The following is a 20,752-nucleotide window of genomic DNA, read 5'->3' as shown; positions in this document are numbered from 1 at the left end:
AACTGTCCCAGTGATTCAGCCAGATAATATCTTGTTGTGGACAGGCCAGTGGTCTGTAACTAAGCCCAGCAGGAGAGCTAGCACTGTAAAGTTAGAGCTTGGAGAATACAAAGACAGTTCACTGAAGATCAGTTTCAATCTGCATAACTTAATAAGGTATTTTTCCATTGGCATTTTTATCCATTTCATGGACTGATGGTCCATGTCTTGAAGCTTTCTGTTTGCCCTTCTCTACACTGCCTGTATTGGAATTTTTCTTCCAATTCGTAAAAGGGCTGAGTGGGACATTCTGAAATTGATAATTTCAGAGAGAGATTATTAGAGGGTGAGCCATTCTCTTTCTTAGCCTTTCACTGATTTGCATGGTAACAATGTGGGTGTTAAGAGAAGGACATGGAATAAGAAAGGATTGGGTTATTTTCTAACCTTACTTTTCCAGTAGCTTCATCATACTGCTGTTGCTGATGTTACCATGATACAAATACAGCAGTGAATGATACTAGCTGTAACTTGCATGAGTACTTTTAGTTAACATGCTTAAGATATGCTTTCTTTATTAGGAAGAGCGTGCTGGCCAAGTACTTGCTGTCATAAGACAGGCAAAGTCAAAGTCAGTGTTGGCAGCTAATATTCTGATTTCTCATGTAGACAACTCAAGATCCTCCAGACATCTTTCTAAGGCTTCAGTTGCTTATTCTCAGTACATGTGATATAGAGGATGGTCTTCCTACTATTCAGAGTCAAATCATATTAATAAATGGATTTCTGAGGTGGGGAGAGTCAGTAACAGACTGTTTTGAGATCAGGGAATTTTGTCATGGTTGGGGAGGGAGTTTAGTGGAATGAGGGTGGATGGGACAGCCATGGAACTTTTGTGTTTTGGTGTTGATAGCAGTAGAGATGTGGCTGGCCAGTGGGGCTCCTTGCTGGTGCTGCAGTCTGTGCTGGGTATGGGCAGCATCAAGGCCTCATAAAAACTATATAGACCTCTGAGGCATTTCAGCTGCTGACTAGAATCCATGAACACTGCATTTGTTCAATAGAATATACTGCTAATTTTGACTAATGGATTGCATTAAATTGTTAAGTGGCCTAGAAAGATTTCAGTCATGTATGTTGTCTCTGTGGAAGTATCTGTGAAGGATCATTAGCCTTCTAACTGAGGCAAGTCACTGTGATTCTGGCAGTCTTACAGTTATCATTGCTGCCCTATATAAAGCCTGGGGCCCAGCTATAATACTAGAACCTGAACTGCTTGACTGTGAGCAGTTGTTGGCTCATGTCTTGGAAATGGAACAAAGGATGTTTTCTTCTGTTTTCAGACAGCCATTTGTATGGACTGATTTCAGTATAGGCTAAAATCTGCCATAGAAAACTACAGTACTGTGTCAGTTTAGCAGGGGCTGTAGTCTGTTAACTTCAGTGGCTGCCATAGGAAGGCAGGTGGAACTTCTGTTCTGGCATATTGTGTAGACACTATTCCCTGGACACATTTGGGTGGTCACATGTACCCCAACCTGTGTAGCCCATGGTTCTGAATGCCAGGCACATCTCAGGCAAAGTATGTTGTTTCCCTCTCTGCCTTACTGTGTGTCTTTGGACACTAAAAAAACCAGTGTATGTAGGTGTCCAGCACAATATCATGATGTTTGGAAGATGAAAGAACTTGCTTTATTTAGATGTTCCTTATCACTGCAAGGTTGAGTATTTTGCATTTCAGTATCTACATTTTGCACTCTATTTGGGCTCTTTTTTTTTCTTAAATACTAGTTCACCATAAAATTTTGGAGAAATTGACTTGCAAAGAATACTGTAACATTTAAATTCTAAATAAAAAATGCATAGATTATGTTACATATTACTTGGAATCCATTAGGTGGCTGACTTTACATGTGATAACATATGTGGAGGTATGTGGCAGGAGATGATACATCAAGTGTTGCTTTCAAGTTTTGCATAGTCCACAAAATCCATTAACAGAATAAGAAACAAGTTACCATGTCCTAGCCTTCTGGTATATCATATTTGCCAAGTAGAACACTATGCCTTGCACTAGATAGTGTAGATCTCTCTCTGCTCTCCTTCATTTAGTTAGATCTCAGTATGATTGAGGGCAGCAACATCTCTGAGCAGTGTGAAGACCAGACTCCTGCTCTGCTATGGACAGCACACAAAGAGAGGAGAGACAGTAACTTGCTCCACTTGACAGCCCAGCCACAGAACCCAAGGATTTACATCTCCTTCCACTGAGCTCTGAGAGCCACAAGATTGGTTTTAGCACTTTACTGACTTCTATGTGAGTTCTTCAACAAACACAAGAGTGTAGTTTGAACAATCAAAATGGTACTTTGGACTAAATATGCTAAACAACAATGCACGTAGGCATAAAACGTAAGGAATTCAGACCACTTTCTGTCATCCCTTGAAGCCTAAATAGCCCCAGTAAATTAGGTACACTGCAAAGTTTGTCTTACTTCTCTGCCAGTCATGTAATTTGCAGGCATGGCAGTAAAAATAATTTATTCTATTTCTTACCATATTCATGGAACCTCTTTGTTAATCAGTCAAGTACACTTAAGATTAAAGCCATCATTGTGCTTAGACTTACACTGTAGACAGCTAAGGGTTCACTGGCATCAAAGAAGTACACGAGTGGAACTTTACTGGATGTCAGAACTGTAAATTATACTAGAGCTAAGGCAGTCATTAAGGTCTACAAATGTGTATCTCTAGGCACCAAACCCTGTCTTCTACTTTGCCATGTACAGCTTCCCAAAATCCTACACTAAACTGGAGGGTTTATTTAATCCTAATCAGACTATACAGGGGCCAGGGATTTTTCATAATAAAACTCCTAAGTTTGTCCTTTGGTCTCACATACCCTTGCTCCATTTGACAGTACTGGGTTATTCATGCATATCCCTTACACATGCAGGAATGGTGGGCAGACGTTTTGCAGAGCCTTAGCTTAGCCAGCTTGCAGATCTGCATTAATCTGAGAAGACAGTGATGTTTGCAAATCTTCATGATTACAAATGAGGGAGAAGTTTCAGAGCTGTTAGCTCATTTCCTAAATAAAGTGGAACAGCCCCTCTGTAGGACTTCAGATCTTCAGCTCATGACTGATGTGGAGCTGTGGCGCTTTTAGTCTTTAACCTAAACTAAAGGCAAAAAAGCCATAAAAATGGAGAAGGTGGTAATACTCCACACTACAAATGCTGTTATGAAAGACAGGTATTCAAACAACAGTGGGCCAGAGGGTGGGCTTTAGCAATGCCATTTAGATTTCTGCCTTACTTCCCTTCCAAAGCCAGCTTCCCATCTCTATTCCTGCATTAGCCTTTATTGCTCCCCTTCTGTAATCACCACTTGTAAAGTAGTCAGAAGAAAAAGCTCTTCATTTGGCAACACCTGTACATACACTGATAATTTCTGTCATGTCTTCTTATTTATGCCACTTGCATGTTAGGTGGTCAGCCACAGCCATGGAGGCATGTGGACAGGTATGGGGTTTAATTTAAGGTACTTTGTTTATTTTCCTTAAGTAATGAACTGAATATGAAAAGCTACAAAATGACCCTGAAGTAGAAAACAGATATCCACATGGATTTTAGTGAATTATGTATAAAACCCCTGTAAAGACATTTTTATAGCCTTTTTCTTAGTTGACTGTTCCCTGATCTGGTTAATATCACAAAAATGTAACACTCTCTTCTCTCTGTCTCCTCCCCTTGTCACAGGTACTGTTCAGTCAAATGGACAGATTCCCCAAATTACTCGTCGTTTCAGTGCAGAATTTCCAGACACTCAGAAGAAAGTGGATACATCAGAGGCACAGGTGAGCACTTACTAACTAGCAGGGGACTAGTTAAACGTCACCTGGGAACCAGTTCTTCAGGTTTGTTTTTCTTCACCCACTGTCTGCCCACAGGGGGGGCAGTGCCAGTGTACTTGCTGTGAGAAAAGGATGTGGCTCCTGGGAAAGGGGCTGGTTCCTTGCTGCCCTTCCTGGTGTTTTGCACCCTGCAAACTGTGTGTGCTGCACAGAAGCCAAGAGCCACTGGTGGGAGGTAAAGGCACAATGATCCACTGCTTCTCCAGAACAAGTTCATGAGTTCATGCAGCAGAATAGGAATGTGCCTATTGGGATAGTCTCTGAGTGTCTGTGCTGCCAGAAGCTTAGTGCTGTGTTCTGTCTCTGCCTGAGAAAAAGGTCTTGCCTTAGAAAACAAAGCACACAGTAGTGTTTTCAGCAGGAAACACTGCACAACTGGACAGGAGTGTGTAAGAAAGGAGAAAGTGTGAAGAAATAAGGGAAAACATTACATGTTTTCATTAGGCTCTAAATGCCTTGGTTAAGCGCCATATTCTGTGTACTTGTACCATTTCTGGCTGTAAAAATATTGTAGGGTACAGTATGAGAACTTCAAAAACATCTACAGAAAAAGCATATGTTTGCTGTTCATTATTCAATATCTCAAAGTGCACAGGACAAATGAAATTAAATTCCTAGAATTGTTCTGTCACCTGCATTATGTGTCCTACACTTCTTCTTTCTGTCTTTGAGTTCCTCCTTGTTTCTCTGTTCTCAATCTCACTTCCTCTAGAGTAGATCACATTCTCAGAACTGAGCCAGTCGTTCCCTCCTCCTGTGTCTCACTTACTTCCATCTTTGCGGCCAAGGAGTGAGGGAGACATATATTGTGCTAACGCCACAATTAGTGCTGCTCACTGCAGGGGGGCCAAGCACTTTTCTCTAGAAGCAGCAAACAGGAAGAGCTAGAGATCTGTGTGCAGCCACAGTCTGTCTTGGCAAGGATTATGAGCAAGTCAGGAGCTTATGGTTAGGATATGGGCACACTGGTAAGGGTGATATTGCTGGGGGGGGTGTGCCACAGGCCCCTGATCAAGAGGAGGAAGTGGATGAGGTGTTCTACAGGCAACTAGAAGCAGTCTCAAAGTCACAGGTCTTGGTTGTTGTGGGGGACTTTAACTACTCTGACATCTGCTGGAGAAGCAGCACAGCAAAGCATAAACAGTCCAGGAGGTTCCTGGAAAGTGTTGATGACAACTTCCTGTCACAGGTAGTCGAGGATCCCACAAGGAATGGTGTGTGCTCAACCTACTAATAGAGAAGGCCTTGTTGATGATTTGAAGGTTGGGGGCAGCTTTGGCTGTAGTGACCATGAGACTGTAGAGTTCAGTAGTGAACAGCAGCAGGACAGTGAGCAAGATTACAACCATGGCCTTCAGGAGAGCTAACTTTAGCCTCTTCAGGGATTTTCTTGGAAGAATTCCATGGGAACAGGCTCTGCAGGGAAGAGGGTCCAAGAGACTTGGTCAGTTTCAAGGTTCACGTCCTGCAGGCTTAAGAATGATGCATCCCAATGAGAAGGAAATCAGGCCAAAGGGGCAAGAGAAATGTATGGATGAATAAAGAACTCCAGTTTCAAAGTCAAACTTCTTTGTTGTGCAGTGACTGTACACTGGAACTCAGCCCAGAGAGGTTGTGGAGTATCCCTTACTGGAGTTACTCAAGAACTTCTGGACACAATCCTGTGCCGTGTGCTCTGGGATGACTCTGCTTGAGCAGGGAGGTTGAACCAGAAGACTCACTGTGGTCCCTTCAAACCTGGCCCATTCTGTGATTTATCTCACAGCTCCTACACGCCTGAAACCAAAGGATCAAGCTGAAGTCTTTCAGGGTCCACTGTGCTAGTTAAAGCACTAACCTCACTGGATCTAAACGGATAAAGTAGCATAATTAGAAATGAATGCTAGAATGAATAACTGGGAAAGAAAAGTCACCTAAAATTTTGCCAAAGTAAACATCTCCAGAATTGACTGGTAATCCTGCATTTTATTTTTCTTAACCTGTATGATGGATCCTTTGAGTCATTTTTACTTAAAAAAAATTCTCAAAGGGTTTGAATGTCTCTTGACCTTGGGTCATGAGTAGTCATGGGTAGAACTCAGTGGCTTCAAGGACCTGTCTGTTGCATTATGGATTCAAAAGCAGAGGCACCATGTGCCTGTGCCTTGCCCAGCAGGCAGGAGACACCTCACCCAGGCTCATCAGTGGCCCTTGCTAGGTCGCCTGTGGAGAATCTTTCCCTGCCGTGCTCCCTCCCACACAGAGAGGGTCTGTACCCTGTGACAATACCCTGTGGGTCAGGGCATGTCACACCACACGGCAGAGTGCCAGGGGCCCTGAGTCCAGGCACTTTTAAGTGCCCAAAGCTCTCCACCTTCTTCCCGGTTCACTGCTGCTATGTCTAATGAATTAGGCAGAGTATTTTCACTTCAATAGTTTAGCTTTATCCAAAGATACAGACATCACAGATAAAAGGGAAGCTGGAGATACACAATAGGGACAAGATCCAAAACTTCATCTACTTTTTTTTCTCAAATCGGTATTTTTGGCTGTAAAAACACAGCACAGGTTGGGTTTTTAAAAATTCTCTTAAGTTCTCAGGGAGTGAACAGCAGGATGGAACATCAGAAACTATCTTTACTTTCTTGTTGTAGTAAACATCAGGTAAATAACTTACTTGATGTTAGTCTTACTAACTGCAGTTACTTGAAATTTTAAAAGCATTTGGCTTCTAAGAACAGTACTTGAAGATGCACTAAAAATTCCATCAGCAGGAGGGTTTCCACTGTCAAAACTCTGTGGGCAGCTCCAGAAAGAAAACAGAATACTATTTTCCCTTTCCAGGCAAAATGTACTCTACTTGGTTTCACTGTCAACTACAGTCTTCTCATGTATTTCCACATCTTTTCACTGTTCCTAGGCAGGAGCATTAGTTTACACTTTCATTGACTGTGCCTGTCCTTTTATTTTTCTGCTTATTAAAGGCTAAGCCAAATAACACCAGTGGACCTTGCATGGCACAGTCACTGCTGCGTCCACAAGCAGTCCAGAGCAAGAGGAACTCACTGCAGCCTCCTCCTCCACCTGAAAGGCGATCATCTGCTATTTCTATTTCACCAATTCTACCCCCCAAAGTGAAACGAGACAGCGGCATTTTCCTAACGGATCCAGAGAGCTTTCCAGCCCCACCACCTACACTGAAGGTTGATTTTCCACCACCACCACCTGATTTCTGTGAACCACCTCCTGATTTTGTGCCTCCACCACCACCAGCCTCCAGCAGCAGTAATGGAGATGTGCCCTTGCCCCCTCCACCTCCACCTGTCTCCAGTAAGCCGCCACCACCTCTGGCAAAGAAACCTGTGCCACTTCCCCCCAAAAGGCTGGAAAACACCGGAGCAGAGGGAGAGCCACAGTCAGCTGGGCCACCTCTGACTGGGGCGGGAGGCAGGCAAGCAGATTTCATGTCTGACCTGATGAAAGCGCTTGAGAAGAAAAGGGGCAACAACTCCTGAACTCTGGGGGGAGGTGGACTATAAGATATAGCTGGTTTTGTGAGGCATCATAGAAGGTCATGCAGAATCAGGCTCCTCCAAGAGGAATTCTTCTCAAGAAGGGTGGGGTGCCCTTTGACCCCCTTCTTCATCTCTAGAACCTGCTCCTTCCCTACATCTCACCACCCCCTGCACCAGACCAAGGTAAGAATTGCCTGGAGTGTCTTGCTTCACTCCACAAGGACAGCCAGGGATGGCAAGCAGCACTCCAGAGCTGGCCAACAAGTGAAATCCATCTTCTGTGGCTGCCTCTCTAGTAGAACTGGAACTGAAGGAAAAATGCAACAATGTTCTCATGTGAATTTTGAGAAGCGGGAAGACCCCTTTTCACAGAATTGCCCTTAAAGGTTCTTTATAAAAAAAAACCTGCCTATGGGGGTGTTTTTTTCCAATAAAAAGACCCTCTTTAAAATTTTTTAAATAGTCTATCTTTAAAAGTAAAACCTCAGCTAGATTATTCTGAGATGCATGTCAGGCCCAGGACCATTTCCAAACAGTGTCACCCCAAATGTTATACACTCCTGTTTCCATATGTAACCCAGTCATACCTGTCAGCCTTCACAGCTGCTGCTGTGATCTTTTATTTGGTTAACCTTAGTCAAATAAAAATCTTTACTTTGAAATCATGTATGCTTCCCTTGGTAAGCAGGATTTTTTCTGTTGGTTAATATTTGTCTTCAAACTGTACCTAGAAATAATCTGTCTAGTGAAAGACTCTGTAATTACCTTGTACCTGAAAGGAATTTTTCATTTGTTCTCCCCTTTTAATTCTCCTTTGTTCATTGAGGAAGCATTCACTGTTAGTTCTCAAATAAAAATAGCTTCTATTTTCTATCTGCACAAAGTGTCACAGTTAATGAACAGGCAATGGGAACCACTTAAAATACTTTAAAGAATTTTTGCCTATACCTTCTAGTATTATTTTATTCCAGTCTTTGTCTCTTCTCATGCACACTTGATCTTCTAAGATAACATAAATATTTCTGTATTTTGAATTAGAAAAAAGCATAAAAAGCAAAGTGTGTGATCTAAATAAACAAAAGCATGAGAGCAGCTGACAGAGCATGGGGATAACAAATGTTACCTGGAAGTCTTGAATTGACATGGGGCATTCAAAGGGCATCTCAGCCCCTTCAGACAGCCAGACTGGGAAATGCTCTTGAGACCAGAGCAAGGCTTACAAGCTTAGTACAAGCCTTACTCAAAAATTCAGGGAAAAATACAACCAGTTAAAAGTAGGAGGCTTAAAACTAGGAGTTAGAAAAAAGAAGGAAAAAAAGAGGATTACTGTTTTCCAATCCCTTTCCATATATAACTGAGGTAACCATTATGCAGAGTCATTGATGAGCTGAGTGTCATTTTCTGACAAGGTATTAGGAGTGCACATCTTCAACACACTTAGGTGACAACAGCTGTCTGCTATCCATCTATTTTTAAATCAAATTAATTTTATGAAAGATACATCCAGCATGAAAATAAAGCAGAACATGTCCCTAGAAAAATGTTGCACAATAAGTTGATTTCTCTGATTCAAAAAGCACTGAGACATCTACAAGGCTTGTCCAGCATTCACTCTTCTTACCAGAATGTTCAGCCTCCCACCCTATTTTCTCCCTTCTCTTTTGATACAGCACAATAAACTCCATTTTATACATTTTACATCTGTAATCATAACTTTCACTTAATCTTACACAAAAGAAGTTGAACTTTCTTCAAAGCAAAAAAGAATCAAAGCCTACAGAAAACTCCAGAAATCAGGTAAAATGCTGTGATGATTAGACCTTTATCGACTATTTTGTGTATGTAGCATTAAATTTCTCAAATGTAAGATTTAAACTTGATTCAAGGAACAAAGCTGCCATCTTAATGATACACAATTATCTGGCTTGATGTGGTGCCCAAACATTCTGCAAAATACAAAAAGATCCTCCAACGCTGTAATTCAAAGGATTTATAAAAAGTAGAAATTAATCCTTCCACCTCCATCTAATCTATTGCCATACAAATGGTCTTTAGATGATGTCAGTATGTACATCACTAGAGCTTAGCGTATTTTGGCCTGAAAAGATCTGAAATTGCAGCATGTTATTTTTAACCCTTCTCCATAACTCAAATGGAAGCAGTCTCCACAGCTCCTCTGGGCTCTTACATCACTAATATGGAAGAAGAACCTCCTTCAAGCCATCACTTTCCCATCAGTCCATAGGATTAGAAAGGTTAGAATCACGTGGGAAAGTCCCTATGTGGGGCATCAGCACTGCTGCCCCTTCAAAACTGTCCTCCAGTGCAGAAGGAGGATAAGAGCATCTGCTTGATTACCAGCCACAGTATTGTTGCTCTGTTTATGTAACATGAAGGAAGAGGCAGCTCCAGAACCACGGGTGGAAGCCAAGGATTTCGGGGAATATATAATGAAACACAGTATTAATATTTACATTATCATAATAAACCATAACAATTAAAACCTAGAAGTGGAAAGGGACATGGTACAAAATGCTGAGAACAAAGTGGGTTCATTTCTCTACTTCTACAAAACACAGTTAAAAGGTAGTGTTGGGGTAACTATGCTTTGTGTTTTTCATGCACTCTTTGCCAGGCACTTTGAGAGTGGAAAAATAGCAACTTAAATGGATAATGGCAAAACTACAGGACAGAATTATTATTTATGAGTTATCCTTGATAACTCCCACAGTAACTGGGAATTCCCATGACCTTGGGGAATATTCTAAGGCAGTGTGATCACCTTTAACAGTCAGTACTGACTATTATGAAATCAGAATAGTTACTGAAGTCACATGATGTAAACTCATGGTAAAACTAAGGGAAAGAAAGTGGAGATTTGCCTTCACATAAATCAAGGAAAGAAGACATGACCACGTCCATGAATGAACTCCTGGAGAAGAGTGACAGCTGACCTACTCTCTGCAGCCACAGAAACATGTGAAACCAATTTTCAGGGTTTGCTTCATTCTCTCAGATATTTTTTTAAGAACTTGAGAAGCCTCACAGGGAGCAGTACATGCCAACTGCTTGTAAAACAGCTCCCATTTGGGCTGTTCTGGTTTTCCCTTGTGATGCTGGAGGCCGCCTTTACCTGTAACTATGGGGGATGCAGGGGCCCGCTTGCCCCTAATAGGATTTAACATTTATAAAACACTTTGAAGAAAAAAGCAGTATAAAAATGCTTTGTATTTATGCAGTTAATCCACAAGATAAGGAAGTACTGGCAGCTATGTCTGGCCCACAAACACAAACTGGAGATCTTCCCTTCCACGTGACTGGAAAACAGGGCTCAAGCTGCTGTGCCACTGCATTTACTCTGCAGACAAAGATCCTCTTTAAATCATCACTTACTTGAGTGCAATCCAACCCACTCCACTGCAATTGGTAATGCTGATGCTCACACGTTTCCTCACAACACCATTGGTTTGGAATTGTCTGAGAAGAGACCTCAGTGCCAGGTTTCGGTGGGCTGGAGCACAGCTTTGGTGCTGAGGGGCTTCCACAGACCCCACACCTGTGAGCTGCAGGTGCTGCCAATCCCAGGGATCCCAGCAGAGCACTTACTACCTGCACAAGGAATGCTAACCCAGGCTGAACTTGTGTAAGTTGCCTAAACTTCAGACTGGAATTTCAGAAAACTGTATTTAATATCTACACTTTGCCTCCCATTATGAAACTATTTACATTTGAACAGCTGTATATCTGAGGGGAAACCATTCTGAATAATTGTGTTGATTGTAGTTAAGAAAGGCATTCAGATATTTTTTTAGTCCCTAACAGATTTCTAATATTTTTTCCCCGCACTAATTATATTTTCTAGAAATAGATTTGTGAAATTTTAATTATACCACTTAATAGCCTCTATTTCAGAATCAAGTGGCACTCACAAAATTTGGAGATCGTAAAACAATCCATTTTGGATTTTGGAACAGATGAGGTAATGCCAAGAACTAACAAAGCCCTCAAATAAGTGATTTTTTTTTCTGTAAATTTTCTAGCATAATGTTAGACATGATTGCTGATGTTTTAATTTTGGCTTAATTATACACCAAGTTTGTGGAACTAGATTATCAAACAAGGATAAATAGCAAAACTCAAAGCAAAACTTAGAGCAGGGCTCAAAGATCAGTCTCTGTTACTTAGAAAACTTCTCTGTAAGAGCTTCAGCTGAATTTTAAGTACTTTCCCTGCAAGACTTTTGCTAGTCCCTTATCACACCAGGGGGCTGAATACAAAAGGTATATTGGCCTGACTACATACGTAGTGAGATACTTACAAGACAATCCTTTTCCAAGTCCAACCAGTGAAATATTCCTAAGGCTTTATACCCATGCACCAACAATCTTTCTACTACTATCAAAAGATACACTTCCAAAGAGCAGTGGTCCAGGCTTGATAGGCACCTGGCACCAGCACAGACACCAAAATTTATTCCTGGGTAAGTCACTCCCAAGACAGACATCTCTGCTCACTATTTAACTGAATTTCCTTTAAATCTCTTTTGTCAGTTTAATGGGACAAAACAAGATCAGAATTAGAAAAGATGTCCAGGTCTAAGTGTCTGTCTTCTGTGCCAGCTCTGCAAAAGACTTGAGAAAATCATGTCTGCAGAATGCAATGATATTTGACCAGTGTGTAACAGCAAGAAGAAAATTCATCAAAATACAGCACTATTAAAACTAGCTTAGATGGATTTTAAATTGATCAGTCACTAAGAGCTGATCAGCCATGAATTCTGAGAGGTTAAGTGTGACAGTTTATATATTGGGACTCAAAGTAATGCACAGATGAACGTGAAGGTCAGACTTGTCAATGCCAATATAATTTGGTGATGCAACCATACACAGTGATCCATTTCTTTGATCTTTAGACTTCATAAAGTTGGTCAAGACCTCATCTTGCCCAGCAGTGTAGCAGATTCCAGTCCACAAAGTATAAGGGAGACAAGTTCCTGTGGCTTGATACATTATTCCTGTTTGAAGGCCTGAGCTTCAACCGAGATAATTTTTCTTGCTTCCAATTTCTCTCAAGATGAACAGCTTACTTTCAGATCCTTGGCCCAAGCTGGGGGGTGCAGGGAGTAGCCTGCTTGCTCTGCAGCCTTCTGTCTCTGAAAGGGATGTTGTAAAATATGCTCTAGGAGATGAACCTGGAAGCAATTAAAAATGGGTAAGTTCTTGTACAAAAGGTTTTCCTGCAAACAAGAGAAGTTGCTTCCACTTCATATTATGCAACCTCCTGGTTCCAGAAACTATCACATGCACTGCTCACTATTATTAGTACTACTATTAATATAGTCACTACTATTTACAATTAATGCTACTAATAATTTTGTTAAAATTTTAAACAGTGATTGGTGTTAGTACAGTGTTGGTCAAAGTGTAGTACAGTTCAACGTGTAAATGCAAAAACTGTTCCATTAGCCATTATGCTAATCATTATTAAATATGTCAAGACAAAAGAAACACTTTTACCTCTGAGAAATCATTCAAATTAGCTTTTTGCACTGCTGATTCTGCCATCCAGTTCCTGAGTATGTATCTAGGATTAACAGCTGAAACCAAGAGTAAATCATGTTAAATTTAGTTAGACACATTCAACAAAAGGAAAACACAGTCATTGAAATGTGTCGTTGAAATCTTCAAAAAGGTTTAATTTGCAGATAAGAAAATGCATAAAAAGGAAAAGGAATTAATCTATTTTTATGAGTTGCTAAAAGAATTTTTTTAATTTGCACAATCAGTAATGCCAACAAACACTTCAAGCCTCTCTTTTAAGTCTTGACATTGGTCTCCCTATTTTCCCAAATTCAGTAGCCATTTATTACATTAAGAGATTAATAAGTGATAACAAAGGCATTTCACCCGTGAACTTGAAACCAAAAGTCTGTGATTTATGGACATACATAGACTTCATCTCCTTCCCTTTCCACCGATGTCTCTGTAGGTTTTATATTCATAAAGATTAGTTTTATGTATTTCTTTCAAAAAATTCATGTAGCTTTATAAAATATTCTTATAGATACCCTTACAGCATATTTGAAAGAGGGTATTAGAGAAAGCAGCGTAATAAACAAAATCACCACCCTAAACTTCCCTCTACTCAATTCCTCTAATCAATTAGTTATGATGTTATTTTATTTACAAATAATATACTAGGAGGGGCCACAGACATTCTTCTTTTTCACATCACTGCTGTCCTGTATGTACTCACACATACTAAAAAAGGCAGTCAATATGACTGGCTATTTGAAATAACCTCTACACAGCCATAACAACACCCAACCCTAACTGCTGAAAATAGAGGGGTTTACCACTTGGCAAAACAATTTTTTCTGGCCAAGTATTTGATTCAATCCAGTAAATTGGTTTTCAATAACAAAGTGCCTTAACTATTTACAAAGAATGTTTAAAAGGTGAAAAAGTTAACATATGACTCATACAAAAAATGATAATTCCCATTAAAACTGTGAGTCACATTAGCAGGAGAATATTTGTCCCAGAAATATATTCTTAACAATTGTAAATTGACAAGTTTCACAGTGGAGTTAAAAATATCTGTAATTAACAAAAGTGACGAGATAATTATGAAAGTGTAAGACAAGTCAGATAAGAAAAGGACAAAACAAAAGAAATTTTGTGCCCTTATGAGTGTAATCTGGTCTACTTTTTTTTCTTAAATGTTTCTTTTGTGAAGAAATACAATTATAGACTTGAATTGTCAAAACTTTTTGATCAACTCCTAAGGAACTAAATTCAGGCAGTACAAGATAAAGTGCTACTAAAACTGAAAACTAAATAAAGGGAGGAAAAAATAAAAATAATAAGTGGTCAACTTCAAATGATTCAAAGCAATGTATTTTGAGAAGTGAGGTATCTTATGACTCTAACAACTAGGGAAAGGTAATGAATTATGAGGCATTAATGGCAATATATTCAAGGTCAATCAAAGAGAGCAACACACAATTTAGTGTGACTTCCCACCCATATAAAAATCTGAAGAGCTACAGCAGTTTTGTCTTTAATGTGAAATGCTGGATAAAAATGCAGAGTTAACTGTGTTGAGCCAGATTCCTGCTGCAAACTGTACTGACAAGGGACAGCTGTTACAAATAAATGCTTAAACAAACAAACAAAAGGAAAAACAATTTTAAAGAAACTATGGGGCCATCTAAGTGATCTATTTAAATGCCTGGATGTAAAAATGTAAAAGAGAACAAAAAAAACCCCAAAGCCCAGAAACCCCTGTAAGAAACTTCAGTTACACTGTACTATGGAGCAGCTACCAAAAACATATAAATAAAACAGTAACAAAGTAGTATCAGTAGCCTATTACAAATGTTTGCAGCTCTGCAATACGAATACAGAATGATGGCTGATTATATGGAAGAAAACCTAACTAACTTAACCATGAATCTTTGCATATCAAGCTTTGGACTGCTACCAAAAGTAAGACCACTACCCCAAGTATGATTTTGGAGGCAAAACCTTTCCCATGTTTAGACTGTCTCCTGTACTGTAAGATCCTCTGTAAGATCCTTTCTTAAAGGAGGGGAAAAGCAGGATACCTAAGGAAGAAGCAAGCCCCATTAGAGCCAAAGCATTTCTTGGTTGTTTGGTTTATGTAAAAAGTACATATATATTCACAGGTCTAGCCATACGCACATGGCTGGATTCTAATCACAAGAGTGGAGGAAACCAGAGACAGCCACAACGAATGGGAAGTGTAACAAGATTTGCAGCAGTGTAATGAGAGTTTCTCCTATTCAGAAAACAGGACATTTTAGTCCTTCTCAAAAGGAAAAATAACTAAAACTAAAGAAACCTTTGTAAAGAGATATTTGCCATTTCCAGTCAACAAGTTCCCCTGGAGAACTTTACTTACTTGTCATTCTTGTTCTTCTTTTCATGTCTGAATCACCCTTGTTACTACACATGAAAAACAAATCAAAAGAAGAAAAACAAAAGTGCTTCAGCTAATAAGGATTATGCTGAGTTATTTTTCAAAATATCTTATTTGACTTTCATTAAGTGTTCTGCTTTTGTGTTCAGCAGAAGCAGGTGTGAATCTCTAAGAATGATTAGACTTGGTAAAAACTGCACACCTTCTTGTAGGTTTTGTATCTTGTATTAATTTTTTCCCTAAGAATTGTATTTACTGAATAAAATTTCCAAGTACCTGATGTATATTTCAAAGTACTTGATATGTGCATACCATATATGGCTAAGAAAAACATGTTCCATTCTTTCTTAAGACAAAAGAATTAATATTCCTATCTATGCAACATTAGCATTGTCCAAACACAGTCTGCATAATCAGTGCTGTTCAACTTGCAGCTCCTGTCATCATAAAGCATTGTTATTACATAGCAAATATATATATATATATATATATGTTACCATTAATTAAACAGTATTCATTCCTATGTATTTGCAAAGCCTGTATGTGATTCTTGGACTGAATCTGTAGGACTGGTATTTTGGCAAGAATTGTTAACCAAAGAAATCTGATAAAAATACAGACCACTCCTCCCATGTCATTTTTATGAAGCTGTGTGTCAAAACAACTGTAATAGTAATTATAATTGAATCCAGCGCAATCTAGAACCATAAAGACAAAACAGGCATATGAAATCATGTTTGGGCCAGTTTATTAGACCTGCTAAAGATTATGGAAAATCACTGCAAATAAAGTTGCCTGCTTCTGGAAAATGCACACTTGAAATTGCATCAGACTTACCCTTTTAATCTCAAGAGGTACATTGTAACCCATTCTGAAAATAACTTGTGTTTACCCAGATCCTGGAGAGCCCAGAACTCCTAAGCAGAAAGAAACAGTTAATGGCAGGTAATCAGAATTTTCTTCCTGTTAAGCAAAAACCAAAGTAAGCAAAGGAATACTGTGGTTTAACCCCAGCTGGCAACTAAGCCTCACATAACCACTCCCTCACTCTTCCTCTCAGCAGGACTGGGGAGAGAATCAGAAGGTTAAAAGAAAACTCATGGTTTGAGATAAAAAGAGTGTAATTGAAGTAAATTAATAATAGCAATAATAATAGTAATGAAAAGAAAAATAGCAAAAGGAGAGAGAAATAAAACTCAAGAAAAACAAGAGATGCAAATGAAAACCAACTGCCCACCAGCCAATGCCCATCCAGTTCCCAAACAGTGGACCCCCACCAGCTTTCCCCTGGTTTATTTGCTGAGCATGACACCCTATGGTGTGGGACATCCCTATGGCCAGTTTGGGTCAGCTGTCCTGGCTCTGTCCCCTCCCAGCCTCCTCACTGGCAGGGCACCACCAGAAGCACAAAAGTCCTTGACTTAGTGCAAGCCCTGCTCAGCAACGACTAAAACATCACTGTGTCTCCAACATTATTCTCAATCTAAATCTAAAACATAGCACAGTACCAGCTACTAGGAAGAAAATTAACTCTATCCCAGCTGAAACCAGCACAATGAATATAAAAATCATTTAAGAAAGAAATATATGATAACCCTTCAAGGATTTTTCTCCATCAAAATTCCACTGGTATCTTTTCCTCTGTATTCAAATTGTTTCTTAGGATTTATGACTACTCATATTGGACCTGAACCAGAGGCTGAAAATCTGACTTCAGCACTCTTCATTAATGCATCTTTCATTAGCACTTTTCATTAATGTATCCTTCATTACCAGACACAGGCTTAACAAGGGGTAGTAGCATGACACAGGTGTGTAAGTCTCACTGTCCCTTAGTAATGCTACAGTGACATATTTCCCAGATAAATCATGGCTTGAGACATCCTCTAACCCTATATCAGGGTTATGTCCAACTTGATTTACTCATTCTGTATTAAGTATTCCTAAAATTAGGTGCTTGTATTAATACCTGTTATGGGTTCACCTAGGTGGGCCTAGATTTGGGCTCTGAAGTTTGGATTAGGCCAAAGCTGTCAGCTGACTTGAGCTGGGCTGAGCTAACAGCTGACCTCTTCTAGCCAGTAACTTTGTATTCCATACCACATTATGACATCATCTCCAGGGAAGTAGGAACCAGTGTGGGAGTGGTTAAGGCAGTCGCTTCTCAGCCCTCCTCTTGGGAGGACTCACGATGCTGTCCCAGGGGGGATGGAGAGGACCAGGCCCACCACTGGCTCACAGGGTACCTCAGGAAAGTAAAATGTGTTGTTCTGGGTCTCTCCTTTCTGCTTGAGTCTGTCTCCCAGGGGAATAAGGTTTTTCTTAAGTAATGTGTAGTTAGGACAGTAGAATTTGTGTGTTCGTTAAGAAGCTGAGGTGGGGAACTTGTTGTTGCAGACTTGTGTGAGTGTATATTTGTACTCTCTTCTAATTGTCTCTTTCTTTCTGTGAAAAATATATGTAGATTTAGTATAAATGCAGTTTGAAGTGTTTTTTTCTTTCCCCTCTCTTTTCCTCCCTTTCCCTGGTGTTAGGAGGGAGGCTTTTCTCTCTGTGCTTGGAGGGGGGGTTGGCAGTTGCTTATCTCAAACCAAGACAATACCTCAGGAATATGAAGCTCCCTTAACTGGTCTTCAGTAATTTCACTCAGCTCTCGAAATGTCATTGTAAAATCAGCCTTTGTGTCTTCCATCATCTGGTGACATAAAGATCCTTCTATCAGTGCTTTTCAAATATGGGGTATCAGTTCAGATGTTTGCAGACAAAATTAGCAAAGTAAACTCACTTTTAAGAGGAAAGCAATCAAATAGTTATCATTCTGATTCATCCCAAGAAGACCCAATTTTGCTTTGAATAGTTCTGTGAAACTGAAAATAACAACAAAGTACGGAAATTATTACATAGTATAATTTATGGTATTGTGACTAGAAGGTTTGAGCTCTAAAATTGCATACCGGCTGTAGTAGTGCTCACCATACCCCTCCAAAATCTGGGAGGCTCTGCAAAAACAAAAGAAATGTCAAGTTCCATGGAACTAAAATGCTCCTGCAGGTATAACCCTACTGTACACTGAAGAACAAACACTTCTTCTGATTGGTATCTCAAAAACACTGATATTCTGAATCATCTGGGATCCATCCTTCACATAAGAACCTTTACAACAGGCTAATAAAATACTACCTCACTACTTCAGGAGGATGCTTGGTCTTCAGAAGTAAGCATCTTAAAGAAAGAGCTAGACAAACCAGAAAACTGGAGGCAAAGGTCCTAGCTTAGTGAAAGGAGAATGGATCACACAACATCTAGTTCCTCCTTGTGGTGCTATTTTGCTATTATTTATGACCAGTGAACACCTTTCTACCCTCCCTCTGACCTCGTTCTGGCCAATAATTAATCCAGAATCAATTGCCGCTTAAAAAAATAAAAGATTTCAAAAGCTAATCCCTTTCTTTCCTATGCATATGGTGATGAGAGGCTCTCCCATCTCACTAGTTCTTTTAAGCATTAAGATATTTTAAGGATTACTTACAGCTGCTGTTGTCTGGGATCCAATAAAGGTTTTAGAGCTTGTAACAGCTTGCTCAGATTAAACAGCCCAACATTTGCCTGATTTCCTATTTTATACCTCCTTTCATCATCAGATGTGTTTGGAACAAAATCTGTTTCAAACAAAACATTATTTTTCCACAGCAGAGTAATTACAGTAAACAATTAATATACTTACATGGCAAACTCATAAAAGACCTAAAGCTACTAAATATTTAAAATCAGATCACGAGGATACCTATTTACAATGAATTAACTCAAGAACTATTATTTGCAAATCTAAGGAAACATCACTCACAGACAAGTTCCCATGTGTCACAACACAAAATAAATTCAGATGTTTAAACAGAAACATACCTGTTTTACCTTAAAAACAATGTCTTTTACACCTAAACCCAATTTTTTTACTACATACAGTGCTACTATTGAGCACACAGATCAAGGAAACAAATACCCAGCTAGATTCAGGATTTGTAAGTATTTCTGTAAAAGTCACATGTATAATAAACAAGTATTTAATAGGCCACCTAAGCAAGATTTTTTTCAGTTGTACAAACCAGCCTTATATATTTACATAAAAATTAGGGCTTATGTGTTCCAGTATGCAAATCCATTATTTGAGAGATAATGAACACCTGCTATGCAAGTCATAAGTATCCAGAAGTAAAATGTATATCTATCTACAACACCAGTGTAAGCAGATGCAGCATGAACCCCTTGATCAGATCAAATGCAGATAAGCTGATCCATGTGTACAGCACTGCCTGAGTCCTCAGAGGACACTCAGAGGACAACAAACAGTATTAAGGAGGAGACCTGTGGCACATCTGTCAGATCTGGCGAGTGGTTCAAATATGAATTTTAACTCTAAAGCCTTTCATCTGGCTCCAGGGTGCACTGTCTGTGGCTGGGATGGGGTTAGTTTCCTTCACAGCAGCCCGGATGGTGCTGTGTTTTAGACTCGAGACTAAAACAGTGTTGGTAACACACCAATGTTTTACACATTGCCAGGCAGTGCTGGCACAGCATCGAGCCCTCTGTTCTCACCCTGCAGCCCCAGAAAGTCAGGGTAGGGATGGACAACAGGCTCAGACAGGACACAGCTGGGACAGCTGACCACGGGTGACCAAAGGGATATTCCATACCATATAACATCATGCTCAGCAATAAAAACTGGGAGTAATTCTTCCAAGGCAGCTTGGGATCTGACTCAGCATCAGCCCAGCAGTGGGAGATGGTGAGAGACTGCCTTTCCAACTTGCTGGTCGCCCTTGTCTGGTTTTTTTCCCTTTGCTTATTCAACTGTCTTTATCTTGACCCATAAGCTTTTTCTCATCCTGCTTTTCCAATTCTCTCCCTCATTCTGCAGCACCGGGCAGTGGACCAGTGGCTTGTGGGTCCGTAATTGCCAGCTGGGTTCAACCCACTATATAAAGATCTAAACCCAGAAAAGTCCCAGTTTTTTCAACACAATAGAAACAATATGACATTTATTCTCATGAGATTTCCTTAATTTGAGGCTGCAGGCTCATGAAAACTCATAGTGAGATAACCACTTCTCATTCTGAAGCTTACTCAATGCAACCTCTAAATAATTATCTAATAATATGAATCTATGTTCATCCTGGATCTATATGTATCACTTCCAGACCGAGTTTATACTTTCAAAGAAAGGCTGCCATGACTGTGTAGATTTGATTTGTATTCTACCAACAGATAATTAGCTGCTGTGACTTATATAGCTAGAGCTTGATGGATGCAAAGTCACTGAATTCCACTTTTGATTTTAGCTGCTTCCAGCAATACACAGTTTTTAGTTTTCAAAGGTTCTGTGGTACCATCTGTTCAACTGATGAAGTTCAAGTGGAAACAT

General features: G+C 39.8%; 2 protein-coding genes across 3 annotated transcripts in view; one reads left to right on the top strand and one right to left on the bottom strand.

Moving 5' to 3' along the window:
• Positions 1-8,340, top strand: part of APBB1IP (amyloid beta precursor protein binding family B member 1 interacting protein) — a 61,673-nt gene extending 53,333 nt beyond the window's left edge. Inside the window, exons 13-14 of the mRNA XM_071560090.1 lie at positions 3,741-3,838; positions 6,859-8,340. Coding sequence (XP_071416191.1) covers positions 3,741-3,838; positions 6,859-7,389 — 629 coding nt within the window. The 3' untranslated portion in view covers positions 7,390-8,340. The remainder of the gene's footprint in view (positions 1-3,740; positions 3,839-6,858) is intronic.
• Positions 8,341-8,841: 501 nt separating this feature from the next.
• LOC139674014 (protein adenylyltransferase SelO-like) overlaps positions 8,842-20,752 on the bottom strand; it is a 24,145-nt gene continuing 12,234 nt past the window's right edge. For both annotated transcript variants that reach the window (XM_071560091.1, XM_071560092.1), the window contains exons 12-19: positions 18,863-18,992; positions 18,288-18,332; positions 18,119-18,200; positions 17,936-18,028; positions 16,171-16,250; positions 15,316-15,359; positions 12,906-12,985; positions 8,842-12,580 (exon numbers count right to left, since the gene is read on the bottom strand). In XM_071560091.1, the coding sequence (XP_071416192.1) occupies positions 12,458-12,580; positions 12,906-12,985; positions 15,316-15,359; positions 16,171-16,250; positions 17,936-18,028; positions 18,119-18,200; positions 18,288-18,332; positions 18,863-18,992 (677 nt within the window). In that variant the 3' untranslated portion in view covers positions 8,842-12,457. The remainder of the gene's footprint in view (positions 12,581-12,905; positions 12,986-15,315; positions 15,360-16,170; positions 16,251-17,935; positions 18,029-18,118; positions 18,201-18,287; positions 18,333-18,862; positions 18,993-20,752) is intronic.

This window comes from Pithys albifrons, chromosome 7 (genome assembly GCF_047495875.1).
Source record: "Pithys albifrons albifrons isolate INPA30051 chromosome 7, PitAlb_v1, whole genome shotgun sequence".
NCBI lineage: Eukaryota > Metazoa > Chordata > Aves > Passeriformes > Thamnophilidae > Pithys > Pithys albifrons.
Note: the sequence above shows the minus strand (reverse complement) of the source record. Positions and strands in the feature narration are given on the sequence as shown.